Source organism: Microcebus murinus, chromosome 19 (genome assembly GCF_040939455.1).
Source record: "Microcebus murinus isolate Inina chromosome 19, M.murinus_Inina_mat1.0, whole genome shotgun sequence".
In the NCBI taxonomy this organism is placed as follows: Eukaryota; Metazoa; Chordata; class Mammalia; order Primates; family Cheirogaleidae; genus Microcebus; species Microcebus murinus.
Genome location: NC_134122.1, coordinates 15,196,367 through 15,210,532, shown reverse-complemented (window position 1 = coordinate 15,210,532; position 14,166 = coordinate 15,196,367). Strand labels below are relative to the sequence as shown.

The following is a 14,166-nucleotide window of genomic DNA, read 5'->3' as shown; positions in this document are numbered from 1 at the left end:
GCATAGACTTACTCAGGAAACAGTATTTTTTCTGCTTTCCACTTTTAAGATCTTTAGGCAAGATCACAGCTTCCAGACCAAGGAAAAGGTTGGACTGTTGCAACAAGTGTTCTTTGAAGGTTTCACTCACTCCAGACAGGTAAATAGTACCCCGATTCTCAGAATCTCGTTCCAGCTCATTCACAAGGATGTCACAATCAAGGGTGAGCTCTGTCACAGGCCTCTGCACCTAACCAAGGAAAGATAGTATTAGTGTTGGAAAGTCACTAACTCTCAGGCCTGTTGTATACTAGCAAGTAACTTTACTTTTCAGTTTCCTAATCTGTAAAAGAAGGCTAATGATAATTGCCTTACAGAACTGTAATAGAGACTTAATTGACAAATACACCAATATATATATTTACATGTAAATATATTCTCTTCAGTTCCCTGCCTCCTATCCCCAAAGAAATTCTTTGCATAAGAAACTTCAAAATACCATCATATGATCCCCCTGAAAGCTGAAGGAAAAGGGCAATCCCAAAGAACCACCCAGAATAATCCATTTGGTACCTAAATATTGATAAAGAGCACAAGGCTAGTTTTGACAAAAATGAAACCTATTACATCTTAAGTCACTGCTAGGAGAATGCCAGACTTAAGACTTTTCATAACAAAAAGTCTTGCGCCCGGGCCTTTCTAGGGTGACACGGGGCACTATAAATACAGGCTGTGCTAGAGCAGGCTTGAGTGAAAAGGGCTGCTTTTGGCTTTCTCTAGCCATCCTACCTTGATACGGGTACTTTCTACCAAAATGCCATCCGAGGATTCTATGGCCAGCTGGGCAGCTTCCAGGACTTCATACTGTATACAGAGATGAGGCTGCAGAAAGACCAAGATTTCCCCACCAATGTTTTCCAGCTCAAACTGCTAAAGAAGGGGCTGGGAAAGGGACCCAAACTACAGTGGCCAAAGCCACCAGAATGGATACCCTTGCTGTGCCAGGCTAGAAAGGAAGTGATTGTAGATTGTCAACTTTAAGTGGAATCACCAAAGTTCGGGACGATAACTAACCTTTGTCACTGGTTTTGAGACAATAACTAACCTTTATCATTTAACATTGAAGCCCTCTGCCCTGGGTGGTATGGGGCACTAATTCCTTATTATCCAACTGGCTTTCCTAATATTTATTACAAACCACTAAAGTCATTACTGCAAGTTAAGGACAGAGATTCCCATTTGACTTGTTAGCTTAATTTTAGACAGGCAGCTCTCCTATGAGCTTGGGGAGGTTGGGGGCAAGCTAAGTTCTTCCACTAGATAGGCCCCATCTTCAAATGGTTTGCTTTCCTGCTTTATGACTTAGAGTAGCTAAATCGGTGGTTATCTGAGCCATAGCATCACCATGGAAATAAAAGCCTTCCCACAGAAAAGTTTAGTGACATTGCATTTGTCAATGACTTCTTAAATATGACACTAAAGACAGGCAACCTTGAGGAGGAGGGTGCCGGACACCCGTTTCACCCACACCAGCCGGGGGGACTGGGTGTGGGTGAAACGGCATAACAGCAGAACCCTCGAGCCAAGGTAGAAGGGCCCCTGTCAAATTATTCTTGTTACCCCCACTGCTCTTAAGGTCAAAAGAATAGTAGCGACCTGGATACACCACTCTCACGTGAGACCTGCTAATAAAAAAGACCAGGAGCGGTGCCAGGACCAGTATAGAAAGCAACTGCAGACCCGAAGAATCCTCTGAAGACCAGACTGACGCAAGTGGCGGCGACAGCCCAGGACTGCTGACACAGACTTGGACTAGGGTTGTGGCATCTAAGGATTGACTGGGTGACAAACATGGACGGGTCGCGGTGGGGGTTGGTTGTTGTGTTTTTGGGATGTTGTGTTTTTGGTCTAATGTTTTTGGGGTAGAGACCTACAGCTGTACTTATCTCCCCAAACCCCCACCAACCCCATAACATTACATGGGTCTAAAGATTACTGTATAATGGTGTTAGTGTTCCCAAAAATAATATACCACACTGAGGAGACAATGTATGAGGGCATAGTAGGGCGAGGAGTCACCAACCTAATTTTTGAAAGAAAAAGAGAGCCCTTCACAGCCATAACCCTGGCTACTCTTTTTGGCTTAGGGACAATAGAAGCAGGAACTAGTATCTCTTCTCTGGCAATGCAGCAAAGAGGGTTTAATACTCTGAGGGCAGCTGTTAATGAAGATATTGCAAGGATAGAAGATTCAATTTCACACCTAGAAAAGTCACTAACCTCCCTATCTGAGGTAGTGCTCCAGAACCAGAGGGGGTTAGATCTAGTATTCCTCCAGTAAGGAGGACTGTGTGCTGCCCTCAAAGAAGAATGTTATTTCTATGCAGACCATACGGGAGTTGTTAGAGAATCTATAGCTAAGGTCAGGGAAGGGCTTGCCCGCCGCAAACGGGAATATGAACAGCAAGCAGGTTGGTTTGAGTCTTGGTTTAACAGTTCCCCCTGGCTAACAACGCTACTATCCACCCTACTAGGCCCACTCATTATGCTAATCTTAGTCCTTACTTTCGCGCCATGTGTAATTAATAGACTAGTAGCTTTTGTGAAAGAACGGATAAACATTGTCCAGCTACTAGTATTGCAACAATATCAGCAGCTATGGTCAAGTGCTATAGAACTAGAGCACCTAAGAGACCTTGAGAACGAGCAAGAGTGCTCGTCTGCTACCTAGAGAAAGGGGGGAATGTAGGGCAGAGGAATTTGTAGGACAGAGGAAGGGCAGAGGAATTCTTCCAATTGTCGGGAATTTACTTGGGGGGGGCAATGAACTAACCGCAAACCTTTGCTTCTGGTCATTGCTTGCTTGCTACACCGCTGTAGGGGGAATTATGGGATGAGGTCATTGAAGCACGGGCGACTGGCCCATCAAGCAATAGAGGGCAACCAACCCGCCAATTATTTCAAAAGGCAGTAGTGGGCAACAAATCATTTTAAAGGTCAACGCATGATCCATGCGTAGTTAGCTTGTGCGCAGCTTGTGCACCATGGGGATAAAAGGCATGCCGTTGTTCCGGTCGGGGTCCTTGCCTGCGAGAGTGGCCACTGCATTGGTGCTCTGGGGCTTGGACCCTGGCTAGCCAGAAAATAAACCTCCTCTTGTGTGATTGCAAAAAAAAAAAAAAAGACAGGCAACTTGAGAACAAATAGTAAAATTGGACTTCATCAAAATTAAAACCTTTTGTGCATCCAAGGACACTACCAATAGTGTCAAAATGCGATCAAAAGAATGAGAGAGAATATTTGCAAATCCCCTATCTAATAAGGGAATAATATCCAGAATATATAGAGAATTCCTACAACTCAAAAACAACAAAAAACCCAAACAACCTGATTAAAAAATGAGCAAATGCTTGAATAAACATTGCTTCAAAAGAAGATATACAGGCCGGGCGTGGTGGCTCACGCCTGTAATCCTAGCACTCTGGGAGGCCAAGGAGGGCGAATCGCTAAACTCAGGAGTTCGAAACCAGCCTGAGCAAGAGCGAGACCCTGTCTCTACTAATAATAGAAAGAAATTAGCTGCACAACTGAACATATATAGAAAAAATTAGCCGGGCATGGTGGTGCATGCCTGTAGTCCCAGCTACTGGGGAGGCTGAGGCAGAAGGATTGCTTGAGTCTAGGAATTTGAGGTTGCTGTGAACTAGGCTGATGCCACGGCACCCTAGCCCAGGCAACAGAGCGAGACTCTGTCTAAAAAAAAAAGAAGATATACAAATGGCCCTTGATGCTCAACATCACTAATCATTAGGGTAATACAAATCAAAAACCAAAATGAGATACTACTTCACATCCATAAGGATGGCTATTAAAAAAAAAAAAGCAAACAAGAAGTGTCAGTGAGGATGTGGAGAAATTAAACCCTTGTTCTTTGCTGGTGGGAATATAAAATGGTACAGCCCCTGTGAAAAATAATAGGGTGGTTCCTCAAAAACTTAAAAATATATTTAGTAATTTGACCCATCAATTCCACTTCTGGGTATATGCACAGAAGAACTGAAAGGAGGGACTTGAACAGATATTTGTAAATCCACGTTCATAGCAGCATTAGTCACAACAGCCAAAAGGTGAAAGCAACCCAAATGTCCATTAATGAATGAATGAACAAACAAAACGTGGTGTATACATACAATAGAATATTATTTAGCTCTGAAAAAGAATGAAATTCTGATACATGCTATAACATAAATGAACCCTAAAGACATTATGCTAAATGAAATAAGCCAGATACAAAAGACAAATATTACATGATTCCATTTATATGAGGTACATAGAATAGTCAAATTCACAGACACAGAAAGTAGAATAATGATCACTAGGGGTTGGGAGACAGGGCAATAGGGAGTTATTGTTTAATGAGGAGTTTCAGTTTGAGATGATAAAATAGTTCTCAAGATGGATGGTGGTAGTGGTTGCAGAACACTATCAATGTCCTTGCTATATAATTCCCATCCCCCAGTCCATCTTCTCAGGGACAATCTTTTTATTTGCATTTTTAGTCATAAGAAAGGGATTAATAAAAGATTCGGGGAAAGCTTATTTTTAAATATCTAGAACTCTACACTTGAATCACTTTAGAAATCTTTTTGTTTTTGCTTCACTCTAATAGTTAATAGTTGCCTAATTGCAAATTCTAAAGGTACAAAAAATTTACAGTGAAGTCTTCCCCTAACCCGTATATCATTCTACAAATATTCCGTTATATTCTATTTTTCTTTTCATGGTTTCTTCCATGTCTCTGTATGTGCTGATAATTTTATTGCTTCATATATATCAACTTTAGTCTTTATTGATGATTTTCAATGATGATAACATTGAAATGACTGTGAAGATGGAGACTAAATCCTTTTGAACTACAAAATTTTTCAAACCATACACAATATTATTTTTTAAAAAGCAAAGCTAATTAAACTCTTTAAAGGGATTCTATGTAAATAAAAACCCAATATTAAAAACTTACTCTAAGAGATTAGAGAACAACAAAACACTCCCATTATCTTCTTCCTGTATCTTTTTTTTTTTTTTTGAGACAGAGTCTCGCTTTGTTGCCCAAGCTAGAGTGAATGCTGTGGCATCAGCCTAGCTCACAGCAACCTCAAACTCCTGGGCTCGAGCAATCCTGCTGCCTCAGCCTCCCGAGTAGCTGGGACTACAGGCATGCGCCACCATGCCCGGCTAATTTTTTCTCTATATATTAGTTGGCCAATTAATGTCTTTCTATTTATAGTAGAGAGGAGGTCTTGCTCTTGCTCTAGCTGGTTTTGAACTCCTGACCTTGAGCAATCCGCCCGCCTTGGCCTCCCAGAGTGCTAGGATTACAGGCGTGAGCCACTACGCCCAGCCTTCTTCCTGTATCTTAATCAAGCAATAAGCCTACTCTATGGTTACACCCTATAGATTACTTCCCAAGAAATAGCTAATTCTGAAAGTGTATTTAATGATTTAAAGCCAAGATCAGAAGACCCACAGGCTACATTCAATCGGCAGACATATTTTCTGTCTGGCTTACAGGACATTTAAGAAAACTGTAGCCAACATATGAAAATTGACAAATTTCTCAATTCTTAAAAAAATCAGAATATATGGCAATAGTGGGTATACATTCTTGTGGATCAACAACTGTTCTCAAAGTATTTCTCACTCCAGTTGATAACAATCAAGTTATCACTATTTGTTATCTGAATTTCTAACACTAATCTAGAAGAACAAAATCTGAAATTTCTGGTATCGTTACCTGGTGGGTTTCAAGAACAAGACTCATTGACCGGATTGGACCAAAGTTCTTAAACAGCCTCTTCAGAGCCCTGAGGTTGCAATTCTTGCTAAATGGCCCAGCATAGACAGTTGACATCTCTGTCCATTTCATCCTCATCTAGAAGAAAAACAACAGAATATAGTATGGAGAAGAGAACTGCAATCATGAGGGCTGGATACAGTAGCTCAATGCCTGTAATCCTAGCACTTTGGGAGGCTAAGGCAGGAGGATTACTTGAGGCCAGGAGTTTGAGACCAGCCTAGGCAATACAGAAAGATATCTTTACAAAAAATTTAAAATTTAGCCAGGTGTAATGATGTGCACCTGTAGTCCCAGCTACTTGGGAGGCTAAGGCAGGAGAATTGCTTGAGCCCAGGAGTTTGAGGTTGTAGTGAGCTATGATGACACCACTGTATTCTAGCTGGGGCAACAGAATGAGACCTTGTCTCCAAAAATAAAAAGAGAATTGCAATCATGAGTCAAAACAGGAGTTAATTCCACATCAAAAGAATTTTTTGACACAAAGACTTGCCAAATGTATAAGGATGTTCACTGCACTATTACTTGTTATAGCAAAAATTTACAAAGCACAAATGCTGTCAACAGGTATACTATACAGTGGTATACTATACAATAATAGATATACTATGCAGCCGTGAAAACAAAGGAAATAAGATATATAACAACATGCGAAGATGTACAAGATATGCTATTAAATGAAAAAATAAAGTTGCAAAACAGTATGCAGTCTGATTCCCATTTTTATAAAAATGTATTTAATGTTAATACCCATGTAGAAAAAATGCACATCAAACTTAATAATGCATGTAATAATCATTAAATAAATCATTCAGCAGAACCCATCCACTTACCCTTTTGTTCATCTCCTCAGTGAAGATGGGTGAAAAGGGCTCAAAAGAGAACTGAACAATGCTAAAGGGAAACAAGGGGATTTCCACTCTGGCGTGCTCAAGAACCTGTAGAGAATAGAACAGCCTGGATAAGGGAGGAACCTTGTATTTCCTGTGGGTCCTGAAAGTAAGCCACAATAATATAAACAATAGCTGTCCTTCTATCCATATTAAAAAGTAATATGGTGATACTGCTGAGAGAGAACATAAAAAAAAAAAAAAAAAAAAAGTAATGTGGGGCAAACTTCCAGGCCTGGAGGAAAACAGTGACACCACACAGCCTTCCAGAAAAATCACAAAATCAAAAAGAAATTCAAAAAGGAATTCAAAAGGAAAGTTAAAAAGTATCCTGAATGGAAAGAAATGAAAACACAAACTTAGAAGGAAATTTTTAGCTCTAAATACAGCAGAAAAGAACAGTTTGAAATCAATAACCTCAGCTAACATTACTCTGGATGCATTAGCTATAACATTTTGAAAAAAGAAAATAATTAGACAGATAAAAATTGAAAAAAGAGAAATAAAAACTGGAGTACCATGCAGCTATAATAAAGAAAGAATGGATACAATATGATTTCCAGGATAGATTGTTAAGGGGAAAAAAGACAACTGCAAGAGTTTATATAGTTTGCTACCTTCTGTGTAAATAAGAGAAATAAGAATGCATACATATATCTATGTATCTTTACTAAAAAAAGGAACAAAGGAAAGATAAATGAGAAAGTCACTTACACAAGGTGAGGTAGGATTAGGTTAAAGAGATATGAAAGGGAATGACACTTCTTTGAGTATACTTTTTTGTATAGTTTTGCCTTATGGAAGCATGTTACTGTTTTTTTGTGTTGTTTTTTTTTTTGAGACAGAGTCTCACTTTGTTGCCCAGGCTAGAGTGAGTGTCGTGCCATCAGCCTGGCTCACAGCAACCTCAAACTCCTGGGCTCAGGCAATCCTACTCAGCCTCCCCACCCAGTAGCTGGGACTACAGGCATGTGCCACCATGCCTGGCTAATTTTTTCTCTATATATTCATTGGCCAATTAATTTCTTTCTATTTATAGTAGAGACAGGGTCTCGCTCTTGCTCAGGTTGGTTTTGAACTCCTGACCTCGAGCAATCTGCCTGCCTGGGCCTCCCAGAGAGCTAGGATTACAGGCGTGAGCTACCACGCCCGGCCCATGTTACTGTTTTATAGATCCAAAAATTTAAATTAAATTAACAAGGATGGAAGGAGATTAAAAAAACTAAAAATCTGAAACAAATGAACACAACTGTGTTTGAAATGCATACTATAGCTAATCTGAAGGAGGGAAGAAAAGAATCCAAGTAACTTATAAATAAAATATTCATATACCCTATACCCCCAAGTCAAGGGTGGGGTGGAGATTAGGGGGAGAAGAGGGTAAAACTGTGAAACAAATTCTAAACTCATTTTGTGGGTATATGGGTACATGAAATCTAAAACTGATTTGGATACAGTTTGGGTCTGAGCTAATGAATAAATCCTGATGTCACTGGGAGCCAATATTCTCAATGTGGAAAAAAAGAGATACAAATATGAAATGAGGGAAAGCAAGGAAGAACCCTGTATGAATGGGCTGAAATGAGAGATACTGGTACAGATACATGATTTCTAAAATACGCATATGTGTGTACATATATATTCATGTGTATATGTGTGTGTGTGTGTTATGCATGCATGTATTTCTCAAGGATCTAGAAACAAAGATACCCCTGAAGCGATATGCATAGCCAGCACTCAGGTATTGGTTTTCTAATACCAACCAACATGAGCCTGAATGTCTTGTGCAGAAAGGAAGAAAATGCTTAACAAAATGATGGGTGCAGGTCACAAGGACAACGGAGCTAGCTTGAAGGGGTTTCCACTAGCCAGATCTGGGAAATTTAAACACCAAAGTAACAGTACAATCATGAATTATAAACCATTAAAAAAAAACTAGAATCCACTAGTCTACATTGAATGAATGAACGAATGAATGAGGTAAAGGGAAGACTCTTGCTTACTGAATGTTGAGTAAAACTAATAGAGGACCAGATTTGGAAAACTTTCATCTTGCAACAATCACAATAAAAACTGATTTAGGTGAAAATCATCAAATTTTGCTAAATATTGGGGGATAATGTTGATAAAAAGCAAGACATGCTGAGACTAGAGTCACATCTCGACACAACACTTGTCCTGGTGTGCTAGAGTTCTTGAAGAGAATCTGCTGGTCTTGATTCACTGGCAGGGGCAGTCAGTGCCCCCGTTAGTGCCCAGGTTAGTAACATACCCTACCTGGAAAAAAAAAAAAAGCAAGACATTTGTATGTCCTTAAAGTATCTGCCCACATATTACTTATTAGAATTAAGAAAAAAAATAAGAATTCTGCAGTGGAGAAAGCAGACTACACCTTGACCAGGTGATCAAAATACACAGCAAAAATAAGGGGCAGATTAATAAGTGCCTCTGGATGTGACACCTTGAGAAAGACACGTCACTTGTGGGTATTCACTAAGAATGCATCATCTGAATCTAATCATGAAACACCACACAAACCGCAAATAAGGAATACTCTGTTTAAAAAGGGAGGAGGAGCATGAATTACTCAAAAAATACCAATGTAGGGCTGGGTGTGGTGGCTCACGCCTATAATCCCAGCATTTTGGAAGGCCAAGGTGGAAGGATTGCTGGAGGCCAGGAGTTCGAGACTAGCCTGGGCAACATATGGAGACCTTGTCTCTACAAAAAATAAAAAAAGAAATGAGCCAATTGTGGTGGTGCTGGCCTGTAGTCCTAGCTACTTGGGAGGCTGAGGCAGGAGGATCACTTGAGCCCAGGAGTCCAAAGTTGTAGTGTCATGAAAGACAAAAAGAAAAAGAAAGGTTGAAGAACGGTTCCAGATTAAAGAAGACTAAAAAAGGAAATTAAAAAGATATGTCAACAAAATGCAACACATGACCCTAAAATGGATACTGTTCTGAAGGGAAAAGAAATGCTATAAGGCATAACTTGGTCAACCAAGGAAACTAGAACACAGATGAAAAGTAGATAAAGGTACTTGGTCAATATTAAATTTACTAAAGCTGTTAACTATACTCCAGTTATATAAGAGAATTTTTTTTTTTTTTTTTGAGACAGAGTCTCGCTTTGTTGCCTAGGCTAGAGTGAGTGCCGTGGCGTCAGCCTAGCTCATGGAAACCTCAAACTCCTGGGCTCAAGCAATCCTTCTGCCTCAGCTACCCAAGTAGCTGGGACTACAGGCATGCGCCACCATGCCCGGCTAATTTTTTTATATATATATATATTAGTTGGCCAATTAATTTCTTTCTATTTATAGTAGAGACGGGGTCTTGCTCTTGCTCAGGCTGGTTTCGAACTCCTGACCTCGAGCAATCCGCCCGCCTCGGCCTCCCAGAGAGCTAGGATTACAGGCGTGAGCCACCGCACCCGGCGGAGAATATTTTTATTCTCATGAAATATATACTGATGTATTTATTTAGGAGTAAAGGGCCATGATGTGTGCAGCTGACTCTCAAATAGTTCAGAAAATGCCATACAAAGAGAGAAGGAAAGAGTGAGGAGAGGAGAGAGGTAGGAGAGAGCAAGCCAGCATCTACAAGAAAGCATAAGCATATGAGCACAAAAAATAATAAAATAATAAAGAAATAAATACACAAAATAATAAATAATAGAAATTAATAATAAAGAAATACACAAAATAATAAAGAAAATGGGACAGAGTGTTAATAAAAGCTGAATCTAGATAGAAGATATACAGGTGGTTTACCATTTATGCAAGTTTTACATAAGTTTTAATTATTTCCAAATATAATATTAAAAAAAATACAGATCTTCTGAATATAACACAATAAGTTTATGTTTTGATGTATCCCCTCTACTTTACATGTATAGCAATAATAGTTAAAATGAAAAAAAAAAAATATATATATATATGTATATAGCCAGGCTCAAAACCAAGATAAACATTTCCATGAACCAGAAACAGAATAAAAATTCAAGATAGTATGCAAGGCCAAAGCCTCAGGCCTGCTGGGCTCTGGAAGCAGACACTGGCAGCTGACAATTCTGCTCTTATGGGGCTTACAGTGCTCCACACAAGATGTAAAACAGAAGCCAGACTTGCTAATTGTAGCCAGGATTGCTGATGAAAAAAACCTTGAAACTTTCATGGGGTACAAAGGGCTACATTCGTTTTGGCTGCAACCTGCAAAAGTATAGCAGGCCACTTACCTCTTTATTTGAAAGGCACTTAATAGTCTGACAGTTTCTGGAAGAAGAAAGTTCACCAGCATCTGTCTCCCGGGCCAAGAAAAGGAGCTTCTGACCCATTGAATCCAAGCATTCTAAAACACTAAAAAAGTAGAAGAGTTAAGGTAAGAACAACAGTTTTCCATAGCTGATACTTATTTCTCTATACCTGCACTGTCCAATATGGTAGCCACTAGCAACATGTAGCTATTAAAATTAAATAAAATAAAAAATTCAGTTTCTCAACTGCATTAGTCACATGTGACTAGTAACTACCACACTAGATAGCATAGATATAGAACATTTCCATCATTGCAGAAAATCATATTGGACAATGTTGCTCTAATAGAGAAATATATGCAAAGCTCTCTATAGAAGTTTGGGCCAGATTCTAAAGATCTGATATATTCATTATGATCTGGAGCCAAACCCCTTTTAAGCCTGTTTTTTGCTTTTGTTTTTCCTAGTCTGGGCAATACATCAAGGCTATAAATTGACTATTCTAGCCAATATACCAACTAGTCTATCATCTCTCCTAGTGCTATATGGTTCAATGTATTCCAATGTTTTATTTTTCCTGTAAAGGATGTCATTTTAGACAAGCCAGTAGATTCAGAAAATTGGAAATTAGACACTATTTAGGATAGAAGATGGCATTTTCCCCCCACGGTTTTTTAGATGAATGTTATTCATTATTTTGGTAAGTATTCTGAATAGACTCAAAAGTGGAAAAAAAAAATTCCCAGGTGGTATTGTTAAATAAGAAACCAGACACTCCATTTGCCTTTGCTCTTGTTTAGACTGAAAAATATTACCTTGTATTTGGGTGCTGAACTATTTCCGCTGCATTTTTTGGCTCCTGGCCTGCTGCTTGCACTTCTGGGTGACTAGCTAGTCCCTCCAGATTTAGTTCTGCAATCTTGAATGAAGTGGTAGAAATCATTCATCTAATTTCTTACAAAGCATTTGAAGTTAAAAGAAATAAAAAAACAAAAACAACAACAAAAAAACACAAAAGTCTACCACTACCAACTAGTATTCTCTGCTTCTTTAGACAGTGGCATTGCCACAGTCCTAGGCTGGCTTCAATAGTTACCAGATGGTTTCTCGCTGCTTAGCCAAAAATGGCAATCTGTTACCTAAGCTACTGATGATGTTACATGAATATGGGAAAGGGCCAAGTAGAGCTAATTGAACAGAGATGGCAATTTTGGCTCACCACTCATTCCATAGTCAGTCACTTAAAATTTACTTCTCTGAAAATATGCAACTTTTGGAAATGAAAAAAGAATGGCTTTTATAGCAACATCAAAAAAGACTATTTATTAGTTGAATATAAAACCATAAAAAGTCTATTTTAGTTGATATTTCTTCTTCCATAAAGTGGGAGTCCACTTGAGAGTTGTAATGCAAAGGATAATTTTAAAAATTAAAATTCTTTAAAAAGAAACTTTCAGAATCATTTTAGACCTACAGAGAATTTACAAAGATAGTACAGAAAAGTCCATTATACCCTACACCCATTTTCCTACTAGTAATAGATTGGTGCGCTGCATTTGTCACAATAAATGAACTAATCACGATACATTACTATTAACTAAAGTCTACGCTTAATTCAGATTTCCTTAGTTTTTATCCAAGTAAGACATAATTTTCACTAGAAATCAAGCATAAGTTCTCTAAATGTGGTTTAAGAACCACCCTTTCAGAAGGGGTCCAAGAGGTCCTTTTTCCCCAAGTACATAATACAACAGATTAAATGTAAAAGCAGATATGAAAAGCTATCTGTTTAGTTCTACTAAGCTAGACATTAAAGGGACTTGCAAAATATGTAAAACAATGATAGTTTTTAAGGAAAATGGTTTTTTCCATAAAAATAAGTTATTTGTAGCCAGGCACAGTGGTATGCACCTGTAGTCCCATCTACTTGGGAGGCTAAAGCAGAAGGGCTGCTCGAGCCCAGGAGTTAGAGGCCAGCCTGGGCAACACAGCAAGACCCCAACTCATACAAAAGTTATTTGTGTTAATATATGATGGTTTTTATTTAATATTTTGAACAAATTAATAAATATTAAAAATATTTTCCTACATATAATATCTAATATGATAAATGTCATATGACCCACGTAAACGAAAGCTTTTTGTAAAATAGTCCAAAGACCAAAAAGTTTTTAGAAACTCTGTTGTAGTGGTTTAGAGCAGGGGCTGGCAAACACTAGCCCTTGGGTCAAATCTAGCCCAATGCATATTTTTGATAAAAAAGTTTTATTGGAACTCAGCTATGCCCATTTGTGTCAACCTACTGTCTATGGCTGCTTTTGCATTATAACGCTAAGTTGAGTAGTTGTGATAAAAACAATATGGCCCACAGAGCCTAAAATATTTACTATGTAGCCTTTACAAAAAAAGTTTGCTAACCCTGATGTAGAGCACAAATAGGCTTGGGAATCTAAGAGACCTGGGTTTCAATTACAGTTCCACCTTTGAGTAGCTGGAAGATCTCAGATAAGTTATTTAACTTTTCATTAAATAACTCATGTATAAAATGAGGTTCATGTATAAAATTGGAATAATAGTTAATGCACAGGATTGCTATGAGGATTAAATAAGATAATGTTTATAAAGCATTTTAGAACAGTGCACTTAGTAAGAGCTCAGGGAATGATGGCTAGTACTATTTATGTGCCCAAAAAGGATCTTTTAGAATGTCTTTCTACCACCATGATACAAAACACTATTTTGGCTACTGAGTATCATTCTGTGTGGACTACTACTTATTTCATAATGGAGTCATAATGGAAAGTATTAGGCAATGGAGGTAATCGAATAGGTTAGAATGCATTGTAACAAAGTCTGTCAGAAACTATGTACTCTCTTCAAGGTCCTCCTTATGTGCTGTTCTAATCTGTACCCACTGAACTGTTGAAACAATGCTATGTTCCCTCTATCCCAAGAATGCATCAATCTATGTAGATTTTTAACATTTACTACAATTACTGGCATCAATTACAATGATCATACCCCCAGTGTGGTGCTTAATATATTCAAGGCACTATGCTAAGAGCTTTATACATAGTACCTCATTTACCCTCAGCAATATCCCAGAGAAGTATGTAATCCCATTTTATAGAGCTAAAAACTGAAGTTGTTCAGAGAAACTGTCCTACATTATAGAGCTGAACATAGTGAGCA

The 14,166-nt window shown here is 38.5% G+C and overlaps 1 protein-coding gene and 1 non-coding gene across 3 annotated transcripts in view; one reads left to right on the top strand and one right to left on the bottom strand.

Annotated features, from left to right (window-relative positions):
- The window catches only part of REXO5 (RNA exonuclease 5), a 36,070-nt gene that overhangs the window by 5,115 nt on the left and 16,789 nt on the right, over window positions 1-14,166 (bottom strand). Inside the window, exons 12-17 of one of the 2 annotated variants that reach the window (XM_075995159.1) lie at window positions 11,790-11,893; window positions 10,957-11,077; window positions 6,667-6,771; window positions 5,774-5,911; window positions 769-861; window positions 13-229 (exon numbers count right to left, since the gene is read on the bottom strand). In XM_075995159.1, the coding sequence (XP_075851274.1) occupies window positions 13-229; window positions 769-861; window positions 5,774-5,911; window positions 6,667-6,771; window positions 10,957-11,077; window positions 11,790-11,893 (778 nt within the window). The remainder of the gene's footprint in view (window positions 1-12; window positions 230-768; window positions 862-5,773; window positions 5,912-6,666; window positions 6,772-10,956; window positions 11,078-11,789; window positions 11,894-14,166) is intronic. The other variant, XM_075995160.1, reaches the window with a different exon arrangement.
- On the top strand, window positions 8,865-8,995 carry LOC142862495 (small nucleolar RNA SNORA3/SNORA45 family). The gene has a single exon (XR_012913581.1). It is a non-coding gene; the product is annotated as a small nucleolar RNA SNORA3/SNORA45 family (small nucleolar RNA).